We start from the raw sequence: 23,436 nt of genomic DNA on the forward strand, positions 1-23,436 counted from the left end.
TTTCTCTTCTAAGTCATTTTCACCCCCTTAACGTTGGATCGTGCTCATCACTAGGCAAATATGCTATTAGTTCTCCAGTCTTTACAAATGTTTCTCTCTTTGACCGCCCTGTTTCCCTCTGGCTATTGTCCCATTTACTTCTTTCCCCATACAGTAAAATCCTTGTTGATAGATGTTGGGACTCACTGCCTCCAATTCCTCCCCTCTACTCCCTTCTTCAGCCTGTGGGGATTTAACAGGTAGTGCTCTACCCAAATCGTTCTTCTTCAGGTCCCCAGATCTCTGTGTCTCTAGATCAAAAGCCCTGTCTTCGTCCTCATCTTTACTCGATCCGTCACAAGATTAGATATTGGTACTCATGCTTCTGTCCCTGAAATACTCTCTTCTTTTGGCTTCCAGGGTATAGACTCTGCGGAGTCACCTCTTATTTTCTCAATGTGCATTCCCAGTCTTTGTTTACTGGTTCTTCCTCAGCTCTACAACCTCTAAGCATCAGCAAAACTCGTGGTTCAGTCCTTGAACCTCTCTTCTTTTCTCCCTCTATGCTCCCTCCTTGGGTAGTCTCAGTGTTACCCCCGGAAGAATTGTCCAGTTAATTGGCAAAGACTAGTGCTCCCCTTCCTTAGTGACTGTTGTTGCTTGGGAAAAAAACTGCCCAGCCAGAGATTGTATTTCCAAGTTCTCACATCTAATTATGACCACTGGCCTATTTCTTGCCAATGGAATATGAGTAGAAGGGATCTGTATGCCTCAAAAATTTCCCAGGGACATGATTTGTTTTTCCTTTCCACCCGTCGGGTGACAGTACCAATTGGCAAGCCTCGATCAGCCTATGTCCCTTAATGATTGTGTGAACCCTTCCCCTGAGATGTCCCTATTCCTCAGTGTGGACTGGATTTTAATGGAATGAGAAACTTCTACAAATTTAGGGAGTAAGGTTTTGGTTTTGAGTTTCAGCTCTGGTCACTTAGAGGCTGTGTTTTTCTGTAATAGCAAGAATATTGCCCTAATTAATATACCAATCTATTAGCTGCTGACTCACAGATCAACATATCCATTCGGAGCTTCTTCCCTAAATCCCAAACCTGAATATCCAACTCTTTTTGACATTGCCACTTGGAGGTCTGATAGGTACCCTAAGCTTACCATTTCCAAAGTTCCTGACAACTACACTCTAAACCGGCTCCTCCACAAACATCTTTGTCTGTGTTAAAACAAAACAAAACAACAAAAGAACTTCCTCTTTTTACCCTTTTCCAAAAGATTTTATTTATTTATTTGAGAGAGAGAGAGAGAATGCACAGAGTGAGAAAGGGAGCATGAATGGGGGTGGGCAGAGGGAGAGGAGAAGCAGACTCCGTGCTGAACAGGGAGCCTGATGCACACGCACCACCCCATCCCAGCACCCTGGGATCATGACCTGAGCCAAAGGCAAATGCTTGCCAGACTGAGCCACCTAGGCACCCAGAACCCAGAACTTTCTTTCCTTTTTTTTTTTCCCGCAAAGATTTTATTTATTTATTTGACAGAGAGAGAGAGAGAGAGACAAGAGAGGGAATCACAAACAGGGGGAGTGGGAGAAGGAGAAAAGCAGGCTTCTTACTGAGCAGGGAGCCTGACATGGGGCTCAATCCCAGGACCCTGGGATCGTGACCTGAACCACCCAGCTGCCCCATCCTGGAACTTTCTTAAAGCCACTCCATTTTTTCCCCCCCGGGGCTCAGAGAAGATAGCATACAGTTAACCTAGATTCTTCTTTTTCTTCCACCCTCCAAGCTGATCTTTCAGGTAATAATGTTCATTCTACTGCCCTAGGTGGACACAATTTAGCATCATCTCTCATTTAGCTTATTTTGAAAGATTCCTAATTTGCATCGCTGCTTTTGTCCTTGCTCTCCTAATCTTCATTCTCACGACAAGAACTGGAGGAATCCCATTAAAACAAAAGTCAGATCGTCTCATTTATTTCTGCTCAAACTTTTCAAAAGATTTCCCATGTCAGTGTAAATGTCCATGTCCTTGTCAGGGCCTCCAGGGCCCTTGGTGCGAAGGCCCCTATTTCTTCCCAGAGCCTCACTTCTGAATTCTATAACCTTTGATATTTATTTCGTTTGGGGCTTCTATCACATTGGAGGCACTCTTATGGCTGTTTATTCACAGCCTACAAGCCTGGAAAGAAATTTCTGTTCTCATTTCAGCTCTGTCACTTGGAGGCTGAATAGCTTTTGATCAGTTTTTTTTTTTTTTTTTTTTTTTTACACTTTGGGGAGCCTCACATTTCCTCTATCTAAACGGGGGGTTGGGGAGGAAATACTCATCACATAGGATGGTTGGGTACCAATAAATAAAGAAAACAACTTAAAGCTCTCCGTTCGGGGTGCCTGGGTGGCTCAGTGGGTTAAGCCGCTGCCTTCGGCTCAGGTCATGATCCCAGGGTCCTGGGATTGATCCCCGCATTGGGCTCTCTGCTCAGCGGGGAGCCTGCTTCCTGCTTCCCCTTCTCTCTCTCTGCCTGCCTCTCTGCCTACTTGTGATCTCTGTCAAATAAACAAATGAAATCTTAAAAAAAAAAAAAGCTCTCCGTTCACGTTGACGTCATAATTAACATCACCATCCCAACCACCATCATCATCATCAGCCCTGTCCTTCATACCCCTCATCACCATGATCATCACCACCACCCATCACGATCATTACCGTCATTCCCACGACGACCACCACCACATCATCACCATTATAGTCATCACCACCATGAGCACCATCGTCATTGCTCTATAGCACAGTTGTCTAGTATAGCTTCTAGGGTCAAATTATCTGTATTCAAAACTTCACTGGCTCGGTGAGCTTGGACAAGTTACATAACTCATCTGTCTATCATTTTCCTCATTTGTGAAATGGGATCTACTAATAATGTCTATAATTTTAAGGTGTCAAAAGTATTTAATGAGATGGTAGGTAGAGTCTTCGAGAAACAGCCTGTCTCATGGCATGTGACCTGTAAATGTTAGCTGTGGACATTCTATTGATTCTACCATGGTATATAGTTCTCAAGGGGAAGATTCATATGGTCTATCTCTATTTCCTGCCCTAATGAATGCTTAGCACACTAGCAGGGTCTCAGAAAGTTAAATAAATACTTGAGGTTTGGTGGAACAAATAAATTAATGGATGGTTGAATAAAAAATGGGTAAAAAATAGGGCATAATGTAGTACACATTCAATTTTAAACGAATGTTGTCTCCTTAAGAAATTTTCAAGTTTTAAGGCTGATAAAGAGAACTGTAGAAGGGAGAATGGAGACTCAGAAGTATGCACACTCGGTTTTACCTTGGGGAAGCACTGAGAATCCAGAGAAACGGCCCTCTGAATGAGGGCCAGTGTGGGCCAGACTTCACATTGGATATGGCTGATGAGATTTTCTCAGAGTGAACCTTTAATAAGAAAGATCTGTGCAAGCATGCCTTTACAGTGACCTTTAGAGAGATAAATTAAACTCAAAAAGCTTTAAGGAGTTAGTTCAGATCAAAGAGCAGTAGGAAGTGGATGAAGATGGTTGGGTGGAAATTGGTGTTTTATTTTTCTAATTTTTTAAAAAAATTTTAAAGATTTTTATTTATTTGACAGAGAGAGAGATAGAGAAAGAGAGAGAGAGCACAAGTAGGCAGAGCAGCAGGCAGAGGGAGAAGGAGAAGCTGGCTCTCTGCTGGGCAGGGAGCCCGATGCAGAGCTCCATCCCAGGACCCTGGGATTATGACTTGAGCCGAAGACAGCCACTTTAATTAACTGAGTCACCCAGGAGCCCCAAGATTGGTGTTTTATACGGCACCTCCTTTGTTTCCAGGTTTGAGTTTGGTCACATTTTTATTTCCAGTATGGTAAGCTATTGATTACATTCTAGAATACTATAGAAAATATAAATTTTTGAGGGTATTCCTCATTTCCAACTGTTTCTAGAAGCATTTTTGCCATGATCCTGAAGAACAGGGGAATGAATGTGCTACCCTCAAGTATGCCACTTGGGTAGATTGATTAGTTCGAGCTGTGGATGTTTGAAAAACAGCAGGTACAGGGAGAGGCTTTCTCCAAACTCCCTTTATCTGCCTAAAGACAGATTCTCCAAAAGGAAGTCAGCTGTTGTACATATTCCCAGGAATTTCATCCACTAGGAAAGATTGACTTGTCATGGGAAAGGAGACTAGACGTTGACACCAGACAAACTGTGACATGAACTATTATCTCTCATCTATTATTCTAAGGGCCCAATCATCTTTCTTAATCCTTTCCCCTCCCCTTTCCTACAAAGGTAGTAGTTCATCCTGAATTCTATACCACCTTGGAGAGATACTCCCTTAGCTTCCATGTTTGAATGAGGCATCCATGTTAATAAGCTTCTGTTTCTCTCTTGTTAACTTTTTATTACAGGGGTCTCCGCTAAAAACCCAGAAGGGTAGAAGAAAAATGATTTTCCCTCTCCTACAGTCCCATGGAATTCTCTTATTTATTGGGCTCCCAAAGATACAAAGAGACTTTTTGTAGCAGATGCTTAGCAACTGCCCAGGCTCACTTTATAAATATTTGTTGAATTGGTGAATGGGTGTGCCTTACATGTAATAATGGGATACTATTCGGAAGTTCCCAGGAGGTTGTCTTTTCGCTCTCTGAGTGCACTGCCTATCAGAATTGAGACATCACACAACAGAGTTTAAAGGAAAGGGAGCCTGAGGAGGATGACAGGATGTAGGTGTGTGTCACTTTAACACAGATGTGTGGCATTCACATTTTAGATTTTATTTAAGCCTTTAAGAAAGAAACATAAAGTTCATTATCCCAAGTGTTTTCTTTCACACAGGAAAGCCGGGGCTCTGAAAAGCTTCGTGGTTGACTATCTAGAGACAGAATCTTATTTTTAAATACACCAGGAGATTCCAACATTCAAAGTACCGCTGTTACTAACCTTCGCTTTGCAGAAAGTAGCTCTTCAGACAGCAAAGTATTTCTCCACTGAGACGAGACAAGCGTCTCTGGCTAAAAAGAGAGAGAGTTTCATCTCACGCACATAATCAAACACTCACAGCACTCCATGAGCCCAGTTAGCACAGATCTTTGAGAAGAGGGCTCCAGACTTTTGCTGAGGACTGTCTTTAAAAACAAAACAAAAACGAAGCTACTTTACACTTGAACACTTCCAAACACGGTACCTTTCAGGTCAAGGGTACTAGGAGCGCTGACTTTTCAGAGGCAAAGATTTTGACTTGAAATGTCGCTACAAAAGGGTCAGGGGTTGTACAATGCAGATTGCAAAGGAGAAGTTAAAATATGAATCTATTATAAAAATACGTAAAAAATACATAGTGCGAAACGTCAGCTTTAAAAGTCTTTTCTATTACAAGGGACTCTGTAGTACCTAACAGTGGAGCCCTTCCAGGCTCCCTCTGGAGCAAGCACACGCAGCGGCAAGGATCCCCCAGCGGCGGCGTGTGGGGAGAGGACGGGCGCCACGCTGTGGTGGAGGGGAGCCACGGCAACCTATGGACAATTGCTCCGTCTTGGTCAGCTTCCACGGGACCTCTGTCTGACAAATAGGAGTGATCCACAGCCTGCTGGAGTTGTCTGCTAGGATATGGGGATCCCACCTTGCTCCCTCACACGCACTTAACAACCTCACAAAGCTCCCAGGTCTGTGTGGCAATCCACCAAGTTAATCCCAGATCCTCCAGAGCTTTCTAGGGCAGGAGGCAGAGATTGAAGAACAGCCCTGCACTTGGCCATGATCTTGACCTTCCCAGAAGAGCTCCCATTTTTATTTTTTAAGGTGCACTTCCCCCTCCTTTTTTTTCCATGCACTTTCTCTTAAGCTTAATTCCCAAGTCCTTTGTGAGTGTTAACGATGCCAGAGGTATTGTCCAGCTTGATGACTGCATGATGAAGGGGTTATTCCATTACATACACTGATATTCCGATATCCCAAGAGACCGCTTCAGATCAGCCAGTAGAGAAAACGATTACCAGTTTCTCGGAAAGGGTTCATAAGATCCTTGTAAGCACATCTGTGCTACGATATGAAGGTCAGTCTCAAATCAGGTAATTATAATGTGTATACTTAGAAATCTTGTCATGTGATTGGATTTTCAAAGTATTTGGGTCGAAAGCGAAAAAGGAGATGTGAGATCCTAAAATACGAACCAGGGATCGTTGGAGGGAAGTATTTCAGGTGGAACTGTTCATGTCTGTCCTGCCACTGATTCACCCACCGGAAAGGCCTGTGGCTCATATCCCTAAGGCAGACGAGCTGTCATCTATACAATACTTACTAAGTGGCATTTATTCTATTCTAGGTGCTGTGCTAGGAACTAAGGGTAAACAAGTGAATCAAATTGATCATCTTTACTTTCACCGAACTTTCAGTCGAGCGGAGGTAAAGTGGGATGATTAAATGCTAAGACAGAAAAGTATGGATTGATATCAGAGGATATAAAATAAGAAGGCAGGTGCCAGGTAAGACCCTCAAGTCAGTTATTTTTGAGCAGAGAGGCCCTAGGAGGAATTAACAAGTTGAAGGGCAGAGAGGAGAAAGAACAGAATGTGCAAAGGTCCCGAGGTGAAAGAGAGCCTGGAGATTTGGTCAGAGTTTATCATAAAGCATTGGTAGTGGGGGTGGGGAAGTAAAATAGAGAGAGTGAAAGGCAGAGGTCAAAAAACCAGGTAAGTCACTGTAGGATTTTAATCCTTCCAAATGGCACTGAAAAGTCACTGAAGGATATTAACCTGATAGAGGCATGATCTTGCTTTCACTCATTTAAGGGGAGCAGTATAGGTGGTGTTATCACTTTCAGGGGATGAGCTCCTAGATATAGGGCCCTTTGAAAAATGGCTCAACCAGGTCCCCCTCAACATGGGGGGTGTAGCTTAATTCTTATTTGGTTAAGGGGAAAGATGAAAAGACTGTTTTTAAAACTATGTCTTTCGCCTTCCATTTATCTAAAAGAACACTTTTCTAAGTGTAAGAAAAAGTTGCTAATCTTTAACTACATTAACATAGATTTGTAAAAGTAGAGTGATACTAGAGTCTATAATTTCAAAGGTTACTCTGGGCAGTGAGATCCCAGACATGTAGATTTGTCATTCATCTTCTTGTTTATGATGCACAATCTTCCTTTTTAAAAAATTTTTTTAAAGATTTATTTATTTCAGAAAGGGGAAGAAAGAGAGAGAGAGAACATAAACACAAGCGGACTTATGGGGAGGGGCAAATAGAATCTAAAGTTGGCTTTGCGATGAGCTTGACACAGGGCTCAACTTCGTGACCCTGAGATCACCAAGCTGAGATCACCCAAGCTGAAACCAAGAGTCAGATACCCACCTGACTGTGCCACCCAGGCACCCCTGATGCACATTCTTGAAAGCATTATGTGTACTCAAACTCCTAGAAATTATTGCCCAAATGTGCCCTTGCCCTACTATTATTCCACCAAACTTGTAGAACTGGACTGACTTGCTTACTGCAAATAAAACTTTATTTTGCTATGGCTTTTTGGGGGACGATCCCTGAATAATCCTCCACCGTTATATTTAAAAGAGCTTGAGAAAATAGCCTGCCATTTATGGGAAACTGGTCCCCAACTAGAGGGTGTGCTGAAACCAGTGTTGGCATGGATAGGCTGATTTAAATTCCTTCTAGACTCTGATTTGATTTGTAAATTTGGATACATCTGTTTGCTGGTTTGTTTGTTTTTAAACATCTCTGCATCTACAATTCTTCAATTACAAAATGGTTATAAGAATGTTTATCTCTTTGGGGCTTTGTGATCATTGACGAAAAATACAGATAGAGTGCCTTGCTTCCCATGCACAGCTACACAATTTTACAAAGTTATTATTTGCTGTTCCTTTCGGGGAATACAAAACGCAAATTTTTTTTTAATTTTTTTAAAAAAATTTTATTTCTTTGACACAGCAAGAGAGGGAACACAAGCAGGGGGAGTGGGAGAGGGAGAGATAGGCTTCCCTCTGAGTAGGGAGACCCATGTGGGGCTGGATTCCAGGACACTGGGATCAGGACCTGATCAGAAGGCAAACCCTTAAGAAACGAGCCACCCAGCCTTCCCCCAAACACATATCTTTAATGAAGATTTCCAGTGAATTTAGATAAGGAGGCAGATTTTTGGTTGGCTCAATGATTCTTTTTAAGAAGATAGGACATCTGTACATTAAGTACACTTTTGAGACACTAATGCTTTATAAAATATTAAGTGAGGTACTCTGTGTCTTCTCCTAGAATCCTCTCATTTGATTCTGAACTCATCCCTGCATTAATTTCAAAGTCTGAAGATGACTGTTTTCCTTATACGCATCTATTCAGGTGGAGAGTGTTTTCTTTTCTTTTCTTTTTTTTCTTTTTTCTTCTTTCTTTCTTGTGTCCTCTGCTGACATCTCATGGATTCCCTATGTCAGAACTTTGAAAAAAGAAATCTGCTTGAAATTTTGAAATGCGAGTGCTTAATAGTAGCAGTCGTGTTTTGACATTCAAAAATTTTTTGAAAAAAGAGAAGGATTTCATTTCCTAAATATCGAAGGGAAAATTGTTTCAATTATTTGAGTGACAACCGGTCTCCCTTTACGTTCGTTTCAGTTTCCGCTGATAAAGATGCTGGGACTAGAAGACTTCAACCAGGGAAGTCGAAGACTCCCTTGTAAGAAGGCTGCGCCCCGAATGCGGGGGTGGGGTGTGGGGGGAGCGGTTGGCCCTGGAAGCTCTTGCAGATCCAGAAGGAGATTCGCGTTCCCTTTCCTTCCCTTCCCTTCCCTTTCCTTTCCTAACCACAAGCCGTCCTGTAATTAGCGGAGCAAGTCAATCTGAACTAGGCAAATCACTGGCTTTTCACGAAATAATTATATTTCTGTTGCTCTCGGACATGTGCACCTCTAAGCCTGAAAAACGGAGAGAGAATTTTTTTTTGTTTTGTTTTGTTGTTTTTTCTTTTTCGTGACCGGGGACAGGGGGAAAAAGGGGGAAGCGACGGTGGGACAGGGAGTGAGCCCAGGGCAAGGTGGAGGGAGAAAGGAAAGGATTCCGTGGGAGCGTGGGAACACGGAGTCCCGCACAGGCAGTCGGCGCTCAGACAGAATGCTCCGTACAGTCCGCGACTTGATAACCCTAAGAAGGGGAACAAAATGAGGCTTTTCTCAACTTTCTGTACCCTCCACACAGCTCCACAGTGTGTCCCGGCTTCCTCAGCTTCAGGGCCGAGAGCTCCCCCACCCCCGCGGGGCCCGGCTTCCCTTCCAGACCCCAAGCCTGCGCCGCCTCCCCGCGTGGCCAGCGCACCCGCCTCCCCTCGGAGGTGCCTGCGGGGGGGGGGGGGTAAGAACGCGACGCGTGGGTCGCGCCGGCCCCTTAGCTGGAGGGACGCCCGACGCTGCCTCCGGGGCGGGGACAGCTCCGGCCACCTTGCGCGATTCCGCCCAGAGCTGGCTGGTTCCGGGGGTGGGGGGTCTGGGCGCGCGGTGCCGGCCAGAGGGGAGCGCGGCCCCGCGTCGCCCGCGGGCTCGGGCAGGTGCGCGGCGCGTCCGCCCCGTGCTCGGGTCCTCCCGCCCCGCGGCCCGGGCGCCGCGCCCGCCCCGCCCCCGCTCCGGCCCCCGCCCCCGGGCCGCCCCGGGCAGGGCCTGCAGCTGCGGCCGGCGAGCGGCGCATCGGGCATGGGTCGGCGGCCGGCGGCGGAGGGCGGCTGAGGGTGGCCGGGGGTGCGCGCCTGGCCCGGCGGTGTGGCCGTTCGCAGCGGGGACCGAGCCGTCGGCTGCAGAGACCCGGCTGCGCGGCCGGGGGCGGGCGGCGGGCAGAGGATCTCTGCTCCGCGCTGTGCGCGGCCGAGCGGGCGGCGCTGCCCGGGGAGCGATGCGCTGAGCGCACGGAGGGCCGAGCGCGGGGTCGCCGGCTGCTGGGGGAGTCAACCCATGGAGCTCAGGAGCACCGGGCGGAGCCTGCGGCCGCCGCCGCCACTACTGCTGCTGCTGCTCCTGCAGGTGGCGGGGCCAGCGGGCACCCTGGCTGAGACCCTGCTGGACGCGTCGAGGGCCATGGGCGCCAGCTCCAGCCCGCCCAGCCCCGCGAGCGTGGTGGCTCCCGGAACGACGCCGTTCGAGGAGAGTCGACTGCCAGTGTTCACCCTGGATTACCCCCACGTGCAGATCCCCTTCGAGATCACCTTGTGGATCCTGTTGGCTTCCCTGGCTAAGATAGGTGAGCGAGCTGGACTCTCCAGCTGGGGTGAGGGCGATCGGGTGGGGAAGCTCCGGTGGGTGTCTGAGTCGAAAGGGACCCGGGGAGGAGCATTTTCAGGCTTTGATTCTGAAGTGGACATTGGCCTTGAAGTAGCCCCAGACTATGAGCCCATCCAAACTCAGGGACTTGCTGCTTACTTTTGCCTCAGACGCCAAGTGGTACAGCCCTCTGCCAAAGCAGAGACCTGTTTACTGAGGGAGGAGGGCAGTGGGCTGAGGTTTAGTCCTGTCTGTCATTGGGAGAGAGGCGCAGGCTAGTGCAGAGGTTTTAACAGTCAAAGCCTTGGATGCTCTGAGAAGAGGCGCCTGGGCCAAGACACAGACCCTGCCATGCACCTGACTAATGAAGTGCCTGCGAGGGGACCTGGGACAACTGAGAGCCTGCAGCTGTGACAGGAACACCCTGTCTCCTCCCTCCTTTGGGCTGAGGCTGTCACTCTCCAGGAAGCTTTTTCTTAGGCCACTGAGGCCAGTGAAGTGAGATGCATATTTAAAGACCATTAACCCACTTTTGGAGCTATCTCTTTAACTCTCATTTGGAAAGCAGAAGCTCAGAAGGTATTTTCTCATCTTCATTTCCCACCCCACCCCCAATAAACTTTTGTTGCGATCATGGGGCTTTGCATTATTTTGACTTTATATTTTAACTACTTTTTTCATTTTAAATGTATCAACTACTTTTGTAAAGATTCAAAGAAGTTACTAGGTCAAGAGAATGTTTGCGTTATTGCATATGTCTTCAGTATATGTCCTGGGAAAAATCCTGTGCTGTGTGGTGAGGCAGGTCTCCGTAACAGATTGAAGACACCTTGCCTGTCATGCTCCAGCTTATTGATTGGTGGGAGGGGTGCCGCGCACGCACCAGTGACCCTAGTACGGGAAGTGCTAAGTAGTGTGACAAACTCTGAAAAGATAATATGGCAGTGTAGGGAGGCAGAAATCACTTCCTCATGCAACGGAAGCATTTAAATGGGATTTTCAAGGATGACCAGGATATAGTCAGTTGGAAAGGAGAGGGAATAATGTTCTAGAGAGGAATAAACAGAGGCATAAATAGGGGGGAAAGCACAAAGCAGTCCAAAGAGATGGGTTTGTACCATGGTGGAAATTGGGGTATGTAAGCCTGATGTCAGATTAAATTAATTAGATTATATTAATGATGACCAAAGGAGGCACATAATGTTTAAAGACTTTGCAGTCTGCCATTGCCTGGCTTTGACATGGTTGTGCCAGTTGCATGTTTTAATTCCACCTGAGAAATGGAAACAGAGGAAATGGATTTCCCCATCTATCAATTAGGTATGTGCATTTGCATAAATTCATTGCCTGTAACAATAAACTAAGGTGCTGTGTCCTCCCATGGTCCCCTCAACAGCCCTGCTGCGTGGGAAGAACAGTTATTAATACCTCCCCCCCAACACACACACACTTGGTAGAGGTGGAAACTGAAGCTCCAGAGAGTTGATGTGATTTGCCCACAAACACACAAAGTGGGAACCCACATGCAGGCTCCTGGACTCTCTCTCTCCCAGCCTCCATCACTGGCCTGGTGCGTTTGTGCCCTGTTTCCATGACTGCTTCTTGGTTGCCATTTCTATTCAATTACAACTCTTTGTTTTGATCTTCGCTCCTGATTATTTTAATCTAATTAATTACACTAATAACAGCCGCTGGTAGGCTCTTAAGTTCATTATGTCTAATTTTCACAACCATCCTGGGTAGGTATGATTACCCCGTTTCCTATACGGGGAAGCAGAAGTGGGGAGGTTCCCTTGCTGGTGGGTGGGGAGCCAGAATTCCACCCAGGTCTGACTGATGTCTCATCTTCTTGTCTCTCCTGGAGGCTTGTTTTGTCAGGAGGATTAAATGAGACTGCCTATGTTTAACATTCTTAGAAAATCCTGGGTATAGGGTAAGTGCAGAATAGTGTCATCACTAGGAGGAGTGGAAGAGGAATGGCAGTAACCTCATGGGGTGCTCTGGCAGTGTTTCCTTTTCCACTGTGCTGGGCTACCTCCTGCCTTTCTCTCTTTCTGTTTTAGGCTCAGCTTTTTCCAACTGCTCTTATTCTCTTTCTCATACTTGTTCTTTTTCTGTCTTGATCTATTCATCTTGTTGGACCTTACTCTGTTAATTGTATGGTATCTTCTTAAAAGGCTTGTTTGAGTTCATAGGCGTATTGATCTGCCCATGGGTGCTATTTTTTTTTTTTTTTAACCCAGATGTATTTACATTCCTTGGCACTTGCTGTTCTCCCAATCTTTTAGGTAACCCCCCCTCCCCCAATTCTCAGCTTCACTGGCTACCATCTCCTTTTTCTCTCCTGTACCTGCATGTGACACAGAAATGGAAATAGTGTTCATGTCTCCGAACCAGAAGGGTTTCAGCAGAGAGACCTGAGTAGAGACTGCCGTGGGTGGGTTGAAGGATATAGTTCCCAGAGTGGAAGGTATGGTTTTAGAATCCCAAAAGCTGGTCCTTGTGGTGTTTCCTAGGTTCTTCCTATATATAGTCCAGCCCTGTCCTCCTGTAGCAGCTCTGTCTGTCCTTAGAAGCACCTGGAAATCTGCAGATACCCGCCACGTTCTCCCCCAGGCCCTAAACTTTATGTTGGCTTTGGGGAAAACTGTCCGTGTACTGCGGGTTGCCTTTCCAGCCCATTCAGCAGTATCTAGTCATTCTTAACTTTTGCACTGGAAAAACTTACTTTGGGGTGACTTATATGATTTAATTTGCTTATATTTGGGGCAGGATAATGAACTGAGCTGTGCCAGGGACTTGAGGTGATGAGATAACAGATGTGTTAATTCATGCGAAATGCCATGGTTTCTATTTGGGGCACTTTTATGCCCTGAACCAAGTGTACCTGAACTTACCTGCCGCAGAGAACATGGAGACACATTGCTAGTGATTAAACTGAACAAAGGTAGCAGGTTGCCCCAAACGGAGGCTCCGAATCACATCCGTGGGAGGTTTAAATCATGCCAGATGGTGAATTCAGCATGGTTTGCTAGATCGCAGCACAATATAATCTTAGAAATATTACAGTCAGAAGTGAGCAAGTGCAGGGCGCCTGGATGGCTCAGTCATTAGGCATCTGCCTTCTGCTCAGGCCATGGTCCCAGGGTCCTGGGATGGAGCCCCCATGTGGGTTGGGCTCCCTGCTTAGTGGGCAGCCTGCTTCTCCCTCTCCCTCTCCCTCTCTCCTTGGTTGTATTCTCTCTCTCTCTCTCTCTCTGTGTGTGTCAAATAAAATAAAATAAAATAAAATAGTGAGCAAGTGAATTTCTGGCAAAGTGTTGATGATTCAACTTCTTATTGTTTTTGCTTGATTATCAGGGAAACTTCTGAATTTCTGAATTATTTGGTTTAAAAGAAATGATGATAATGTGATTGCACATATAAAGTAGGTTAAATAAGTAAAAGAACATAGAATTTAGTACAGCCTTGAATAGTTTTTAAAATTTTGGCAAGAAACATTCCCTTGTTTTTCACTTAGATCCTTACACATGTGAACCTGTACTGTTCTTTGTTTTGAATATTTATATTTTGAGTAACTGTTGATTTTTTTTTTTTTTTACAGCTATAAATGCACACCTTGCTTGGTAAATCCTATACACAGGGATGGAGTTCTGCAGCTTAGAATAATAGGTAGCCAAAGAATTAGAAAGAGAAAAATTTCTTGGAGTGTTCTAAGAGGGTCTTCTCTGATTTCCTTGCCCATGAAGTGGATCAGTGGGATTTGTCCTAAACTGGGTTAACTTGGGTATGTGTTCTACCACTCTTCGAAGTTAAGGGACAGAGCACTGGGTCCCTGCTGTTTAAAGCAACAGGACTCCCTTCTTTGTCCTCAGTGGTTTCCCAGATGTCCCCTCACTTATCTTGTAGTCCTGCGCTGGCCTGTTTTCCTCTTCCAGGTATCAGCATGAATCCTGCCCTTTTCATTTCCTTTATACCTAAACTTGGGGTTAGGATGCAGAAATTTCCACTTCCCTCTACCCTGCTGTCTTGACATTAAATAAGTTGTAGTATTGTTGTAAGGAAAAAGCAAAGCAGTTTGGTCCATGAGGGTTTCTCCTCTGGGCTCTAGTCTGTCCTGATTTGAAATATGAAACCAGGTAATTTCTTCAGTTAATATCTATCTGTATCACCTGAGATCTCGGTCTCTTAGAAGAACCTACCTTTACCCTTGATCTGTTTCTCTTTGCTGTGTTCGGTTTTCCTCAAGCAGCAGCTGGTTGGTCAGGGGGTGAAGCTTATGATCTTCACCTGTTTTTGAACATTTCTGAAGCTACGTCTACCTGATGGCATGTGTTTGTCCTTAAGCTAAGAGTTTTGATCCTTTCTGTCTCATAGTTTCCATCTTTTCCCTTTGGGCTAACCAAAGGGTGAAAGAAGACTACAACAGCTTTCTGGTATTCTTTTCAAGATCATTTCAGGTGACTTCTAGAATTTTATCACTCTAACAGAGGAATATTTTCTTACCTTTTCAAATAATAACAGGTAAGTTTTCACCAAAAATGTTACTCTCTGTAGCAGTTTCCACCATGACAATAATTATCATCAGTGGGATACTTTTTTTTTTTTAAACAGAATTCTTTCACATATTATGAAGCCCTAAAATCATGTAAAGAACTTTTTGTATAAATGTGTTTGTTCTTTGTAGGGTTATAAAAATTCACCTGTAAAACCAAGTGAATTTGATTTGTATATGGATAGAATTTCATCAGTGATTCAATTGCTTTTAAAGAACATATTTGGCTTATCTATTTCTTCATCAGTCAACTTTGGTATTTGTGTTTTTATTTTTCTGGGAAATCATCATTTCATCTGAGTTTTTAAATTTATGGGAAGGAAGCTATCTTCTATTTAAAATAATCTACTTTATCTGCATTTATTATTCTGCCTTTTTATTCCTAATACTGTTATTTTTGTTTTTATTTTTTATCTTGACCAAATTCTCAGAAGTTTATCAATTTTATACTTTTTCAAAGAATTGGATTTTGATTGGTTTCTAGTTTATCACTTCCTTCTCTTTATTATTTAGTTACTTCTACTTTATTGGTGTGTATTTTGTTATTTTTTTCCCCATTCCTGAATTTAGAGCTTAGCTCGTTAGTGATTGATTTTACTTGTTTTCTAATATGTCGACTCCCACCTTACAAGTGTAGTTAATCCCTGAAAGAACACTTATAGTTGAAAACACATTTAATATTACTTTCAATAATTTCAATGATGGATATTTTTATGAACTCTGCTCTAAAATTGGCATACCCTTACACTAAAATGACATCAGTCTTATTAAAATGGACAGAACTCTTTCAATAGTTTATTTTAGTTATGACTCTTTTATTATTATTATTTTAGTTATTATAGCTCCTAAGAAGCCATTTCTCTTCATCAGTTTTTCCTAAATACGGCTATTTCCTTGTTTTCACTAAATTCAAAGCTATGATAAACAGACATTTAAGACTGGTACAATGCATAGTCATGATCATTCTTAGTTTATGTAAATTCATCTTTATTGCAAATTGCAACAATAAAGAGCATGACAGAGACTAAAGAATTCAGGCGAGAGATGCAGATGAAATTGTAGTTTCCTATGAAACTGCATGAAATCATTATTGTTATCAATTGACAAACCATTATATTCTGAGAGAAGAATTTAACCCACCAATATCAGTGATAAAGCTAGAAAGAAAACTGATGTATCTCATGAGGGGCTCTAAGTCACTGATGTGTATAAAATCCAGTTTAGTCTTCATGGGATCAAAGAAATGCCTCATGAGCTGAAATAGGAATATTAAAAGAAACTCTTCTTAAAGATGGTTTCTTGTGATCCAAATGGGTATATCTTTGAAGGATAGCAATATATGACTTGAAGGCTAGAAATACTATGCTCTGTCCTACTTTAGTTGCATTGTACAGTTTTGATGTGTTAAGTTTTCATTATTGTTTAGCTCTCAGTATTTTTAAATTTCCTTGTGATTTTTAGATTTTATTTGTTTGTTTGTTTGTATGTTTATTTTTGAGAGAGAGTATATGAGCAGTGGGAGGGGCAGAAGGAGGGGCAGAGGGAGAGGGAAAGAATCTCTCAAGCAGACTCTGAGCTCAGTGTGAAGCCTGATATGGGGCTTAATCTCATGACCTGAGATCAAGACCTGAGCCTAAATCAAGAGTTGGTCCTTTAACCAACTGAGCCACACAGACAACCTCCACCTTGTGATTTTTATTATTCTAGTCCAATAATTATTTACAGTGGTAGTTTATAGTTAGTAAACATATAGAGATATGTGGTTATTTTTTATTTTATTCATATTTTATTACATTTTGTTTAGATAGGCCTGATACTGATTTTTGATATTGATTGGGATGTTCTCTGTGGTTTAATATGTGCTCCTTGTTTATTTTTATTTAAATTTTAGTTAACATACAGTGTAATATTGGTTTTATGAGCAGAATTTAGTGGTGTATCACCTAATTCTATGATCATTTTTAAACTGCATTTTCCACACTTGCTTGAAAAAGATTATATATTCTCTGTTTGGTGCAGAATTTTATACAGGTACATGTGCACATACACAGACACACACACATACACACGTACTAGATTAAATTTGTAATTATCTGTTCAGATCTTTAATAGAATTGCCAAGTTTTTTGGCTTTTTTGTGTATTAGATTATATGGTACATTAAAGTCAATCCTAAGATTGTGATACCAATTACAGTTCATAATTTTGTTAATTTTTGCTTTGTATATTTTGATACTGTTATTAGGTGCATATGAGTTTATTGTTATGTCTTCTGAGTGAACTTGTCCTTTAATTATTAAGTTATGAACTTTCTTATTTTCAATAATATTCTTGTAGCTCATAGTCTGTTTTTCCTTTATTACTATTGCTATTCAAAATAAAACTAGATTTTGCATATGTCTTTTTTCTCTGTTTTCCACATCTGTATTTTCCAGATGTATCTCTTTTTATAACATTACTATTAAATCAATTAGGTAATTTCCTTTCTATATATTTTATCAAACCATCTATAACTGGATTTTTTTTATCTTTAAATTTTTAAGATGTCTGCAATTTCAAAAGTGCAGTTACATTTATTGTGAGTTATATATGTGGGCTTACTTTGTTCTTTATTTACTGTGCTTTAACTTGGTGTCTTTATAGTTTTCTTGTCAGTTTTTGGTTTAGTAATTTTTTTTCATTTATTTTTTATTATATTATTATACATTCTGTATCTCTTCCTTTTGTGGTGACTCTTCAATTTTAATCTGATTACCAGATAGCAGGAGTCACGCCAGGTTGCTTTGGCTCCCATCTCAGTTACACGTTCCTACATATTTTGTAGTTGTGTAATATTGTGTGCATAACTTAAACTCTCTGTGTTCAGTTGCTTTATTGGTTAAATGGGTAAATAAAAGTACCAAAGTCATAGGCTGTTGTAAAAATTAAATTAGCTAATATATGTAGAATCTTAAAATAACTTTTTGGAATGTGGTGAACACAGTATTTGCTATTTTATTATTGTTTTATCCTTAAATAATACTTAAACTATAAAACTTTTTGACTGCTGTCTGTTGCAGAATTTTAATTTTTTTGGTCTTATAGTTCAGACTGGGTCTATATTTAACTTCTTCCAAATCAGATTTTAATTTTTTAGACCTGATTTCTATTTAATTTACTCCAAATTAGTTTTTAATTTTTTTTTTAAAGATTTTATTTATTTATTTGACAGAGAGAGAGATCACAAGCAGGCGGAGAGTCAGGCAGAGAGAGAGAGAGAGAGAGAGAGAGAAGCAGGCTCCCGCCAAGCAAAGAGCCCGATGCGGGGCTCGATCCCGGGACACTGAGATCATGACCCGAGCCGAAGGCAGGGGCTTAATCCACTGAGCCACCCAGGCGCCCCTAGTTTTTAATTTTTATAGGCAGTGTTTACATTTGCACACATGCTTGCCAATTTTTTTTTATTACTTCTTCTGTCTCCCCTTTTCCCCCAGATAGTTTTATTTTTACTGAAATATGTTCTTTGGTGTATACTTTAGGGAAGAGCCTTTGGTTGAGAAATTCTCTTGATCTTTGACAATGTCTTTAGTTTGATTACTCTCTTGAATGATTATATAACAGAGTATAGGGGTTGGAATATTACCTCTTAAAAGTTGGAAGACATTATTTCATTACTTTCTGACCTCTTTTGTTCCTAAGGAGAATTAAGTTATTTTTCTCATTGTGCTTTGGAATTAATCTGACTTTTCTGTTTACTTATATTTAAGATACTTCATTTGGTTATTTCTAATAATCTTCTGTTTCCTCAATGTGTCTTGGTATTGATTTATTTTGTTTTTGCTTCTTGGAACTTGTGCTTCCATGTTTCCTACTGCTTTTTTATTTTTTTCATCTCTTTTCTTTTCTGTTTCTTAGCAGTTTTATCAGATGTTTTTCCTAGTATCCCATTACTCTCAGAATGTTTCTAATCTGTGCTTAACCTACTCATTGGATTTTTCATTTTAATTATATTTTCATTTATGCTGTTTGGCTCTTTGTGAAGTGGATCTCCTTTTTGTGCATATTTTCCACCATTTAATTAATTTTTATTTCTCCTTCTATTCTTTTGTTTATTTAAACTATATTCATTCTATAGTTTTTTTTTCTGTTATTTTTAGCTGTTTCTAATTCTTACATTTGTCACATTTACTGACTTTCCCTTTTGGATATTTATTTCCTTATATAGATTATATTTTTTGTTGTGAGCCTAGCTTCAGCAGGGGATGTTTACTTGGAAGTGGTTTGTTTCTCTTAAGTTATGAATGGTTCTTACAAAAATGGTTTTGAGTTTTCATGCTGGGACCCAGAGTTTTAGTGGGTGGCTTTTAGTACTAGTTGGGTTTTCCTATATGATTCAAGTGAACTTTATACCTGTATGTGGTATAAACCTGGAATTTTATACTTTGTAGGTACATTTTCTTTCTGCTCAAGGCCGTAAAGAGTTGATGTATTTCCTTCTATTTTTCCTTGGCTTTAGGCATATTTTAGTATTTATTTATTTGACACAATGTAGCTCTTTGAGACTGTGAAATTTATGCATGAATGCTTCCCTTACTGGTCTTATGTCAAATTTCTTGTGTTCATGTAGGTGTTCAAATACTGGGTCCTAGCACATAGGGCAGGTAACTTGTCTGGAATCCCCCTGGTTCACGGTGGCTTGAAATCCTACCGTCATCTCTTGCTTTGACTCCTCTCTTTATTTCTGGCCTTCCAGACATTTTCCTTTATTTGGAATGTGGCTTGATACTCATCTTACATGTTTGAAGTAAGAGATGACTTTATCTGTGTTTGCATTGTTGGATGGCTCAGTGACATTTTACTTGGCACTTTTTAAACAAATGCTTGCTATATGATGTTTAAAACCTATGGATATGTTCTGCTTCTAGAATATCATAATGGACTCTCTTTAGTAATGTAAGGTGAATATAATAAGTGCTTTCCTAGTTTTTCTATGTGTAGGATGTGAAGATATGACTATTCTGCTTTTATCTTCTATGTTTTCATAGTTGGGTGGGAAAGAAATAACTGATCAGTTGAAGAAGTGTTGGACCTAAGTTTTGGAAAAGATGTCCCCCAGATTCGAAGCAGGAAGACCCTACTACAATTCGAGTTCTATCATCAACTTTATTGTATGGCCCTACGAATTCTTCAACTACTTGGTTCTCACATTTAATTAGTAGAAGTAGGGATCTGTATCTGCCCCATCTGTTTAACATTTCCACAGGGATAATATGAGATACTCTGTAGGGGAGGAAGTAATTTATGACAAAGATTTTACTTTTATATAGCAAAAGAAACTTAAGCCAAGAGAAGCATGTGTTTATTATATTAAAGTGACGTGCAGACATGGGCGTATTGTCATTCCAAATGAGACATGCGCAATTACAGGTTACTCTCTTGCAATTACGTCTTTTAAATGTAATGAATCATAATTGATGTACTTCCTACAACAATCATGCACATTGTTCATCACCATCCAAGGGCTTTCTGATCTTGATTTGTAAAAATTCATCCCTTGTTAGAAGGTGTATGTGTTCCTTTCCCTAGTCAATAATTCCAGGGGAGGGAATGGGAATTCCTTTGAAGGCTATGTGGCTGTGACATAATTGTATTTTAAAGGTGAGTTTCATGTTATTACTTAGCATTGGCATAGAAAGGCTCAAAGTCAAATTCACAGCTGTATTTAGAAATTTCAACTGAAAGTGAGATGGATGACACATGACACCCTCTCTATGTGAAAGTGCTCTAAAGAAGCTTCAAAAGTTTTGTTATCCATAGAAAGTCTCTTGTGTAGTCACGAGGCACTGGAACAATTCTTTTGCCATATCCCTGTGACCTTTCCACTGGCGATTCTGCTGCTCCCTATTACGAAGCTTCTTTCCTAGGGGATCCTGAGGCTGGGGAATCTGATCTCTGTAATGCAGCGGAGCAGAGTCTTTTGTTGTGGCACAGGAGGGTGGAGATGGGTGGGCCTATGTAATCCCTCTATCATGGTTTCATGAATAAAACAGCAATAGCTAACGAGGTTGAAGCATTATCCCATGCCAGGTATTTGAGCTAAGTGTTTTATACCCATTGTCTTATTTAATCTTCACAGCAACTCAGGTTGGTAGGCACCATTATAATCCCCAGTTAAAGAAAAATAGATGAGGAAATAGGTTGAGAGAATTTAGGTAACTCGTCCAGGGTATCACAGCTCTTAAGGGGTAGAGGTGGGATCCATGGCCAGTGTACCCCATTGCTCCACTGTGTTTTGCCCTGGAGAAGGATGTTAATATCTGTCTGTGGTCTCCAGAGCACCTTGATGTGCCTTATCTTAGACACTCTTAACCTTGATCTTGACTGTCAGATTTTCACCATAAAATCAATGATAATTACATCCTGCTTACTTCATAGGATCATAGTGTGGACCGACTGAAATAATATAGGCAAGCACATTTGACTCCACAGTTAACATTAGACCAAGCTCACCACAACTCGGTGAACTGGTAGGATGGAGGGAAAGGTGGTGGAACTCACGCATGGTACCAGAGCTGCAAGTCCAGTCTAGGGTTTCTGAATCTCGCTCTCGCTTTTGCCACAATGCACAGCTTAGGGAGTATAGAATTCTAGTGGTTTTGAAATATAGATTTAACCTGTTAAGATTCATGGGTGAAGTGTTCAACCCATAACAGGGGCTACTATGTAAATTTTAATAGGCCAAAGTTCAACTTCCATAGGTTGACAGGGAAGAAGGTATTAAATCTGTTTTGTGTTGCACGCATATGCACACGTGTTGACTTGCATGCACACATGTGCACGTGCATCCGGCAGACATATACGTACACATGAATGACAGTCATTGGGACAGAAGCTCCATGAGGAAGGGACTTTTCTCTTACTCACTGTCCAGAATGGTGCGTGGCCTGTAGCATGTTCTGAGTAAGTAAGTACAGAGAAAACAAATAACTAAATAACATTTAGAGACACGTTTGCTTTCACCTCAGCTTAATCATATGGCAGTTAAGGTTGTCCATGATAGCCATGATCTGTGTCAACCAAGCACCTATATTAATAGTGTGTCCTTCACTCTCACATACCCTCATTTATATCATCCTTTATCTGGCCACTCTACTTATAATGCCTGTACTATCCTTGCACGTACTTTGAGTGATAACCTCAGCTCTGTCATCTAAAATCTGAGCTATCCAGCTCTACCCCTTGTTAGGTGTGGAGTTTGGGTGAGTTAGTAAGCCTCTATAACCTCAATTATTTCATCTGTAAAATAAGGTAACAATAGTGACTTCCTTATTAGGTTGTTGTGAGGGTAGAGTTAATGCAGGTAGAAAACTTGCCACCCTCAGACCTTAGATATGTGGCTAGACCTTGCATAAGAAGAGAGGTCTTGCTTTCTCCTCCAAAGCATAATGGCATTGCACCAAGAAGGTCTGTTCTGTCCAGTTATTAACCTGTAGCAGGTTGTTTGATCACCTGGATGGTCCTGTCTCCTGCTGTTGGTGTTATGTCTGGGGTTCCCTCTAAATCACGCACATTTCATTTCTCATTATTGCATAAGTTAAAAAACAACAAACATTTATCTGCTTTTCTAAGTTAAATTTCAATGGAAAAGAAAGGCAGTGCACACCCTTTGTTTGGTCTCAGGTTCCTATGTTGGAAACTAAAGGGGGAACAGCCAGGTGTAATAGTCAGGAGGCTGAAGAGAGGACCCCGCACAGAAGGCTCGTTCCAGTGAGACCTTCTCTGTAGGAGCGAGCTCTCTTCTTGACCCTCCCCCTAACCCTCTCTGAGCTACTGGGTATACTCGGTGTCCTCCGGGTCAGTTCACACACAGGCCGGGGTGGAAATGTGCATTTCAGCGGATCTTTTTCAAGTCCCTTTGTACTTTTTTTTTTACAAACTGTGTGTCTTTAGGAATCGAGGCAGAAAAGAGTTTTTTTTTTTTTTTTTAAGATTTTATTTATTTATTTGAGAGAGAGAGACAGTGAGAGAGAGCATGAGCGAGGAGAAGGTCAGAGAGCAAAGCAGACTCCCCATGGAGCTGGGAGCCTGATGTGGGACTCGATCCCGGGACTCCAGGATCACGCCCTGAGCCGAAGGCAGTCGTCCAACCAACTGAGCCACCCAGGCGTCCCTAGAAAAGAGTTTTAAAACAAAGCGCTGCCCGAAGTAATTGTTACTATTTAAAAATGGTCACCTGGCCCTCCTATCAGCAGTATTCTAAGGCAGAATCACACACTGTGTCCATTTTCTCAAACAAAAGACCTGAATGGTATGGAGAAACAGGAATGGGAAATTGTGGCCCCTCCTTTCCATCCGATTGAAATGAGTGGTCTTCACGATTGGTAAGCGTACACCATCCATGTCAACCGATCTTCTTAGGAGAATGGCATCATTCCTTGTGCGTGCTCTGCTGACTGGTTTGGAAGGAATATGAAAATGCTGCCTCTGGCTCAAGGAGCTCCCATCTTTAAGGGAACTAGGAAATGTACATGTGCCTGTGTGAAATAGCTCCTGCCCCAGTCTCTCTGGGTTCTGCTGCACAGCCTTCTGCCAGCACCTAGATCATTATCTGACATGTATTTATTTATTCATTAGTCACCTGGGTGT

At 42.0% G+C, this 23,436-nt stretch overlaps 1 protein-coding gene across 1 annotated transcript in view; it reads left to right on the forward strand.

Moving 5' to 3' along the window:
- Positions 1-9,951: 9,951 nt before the first annotated feature.
- SLC9A2 (solute carrier family 9 member A2) overlaps positions 9,952-23,436 on the forward strand; it is a 98,556-nt gene continuing 85,071 nt past the window's right edge. The window contains exon 1 of the mRNA XM_044263761.1: positions 9,952-10,237. Within this exon, the coding sequence (XP_044119696.1) occupies positions 9,952-10,237 (286 nt within the window). The remainder of the gene's footprint in view (positions 10,238-23,436) is intronic.

Source organism: Neovison vison, chromosome 8, assembly GCF_020171115.1.
Source record: "Neovison vison isolate M4711 chromosome 8, ASM_NN_V1, whole genome shotgun sequence".
NCBI classification, from domain to species: Eukaryota; Metazoa; Chordata; class Mammalia; order Carnivora; family Mustelidae; genus Neogale; species Neogale vison.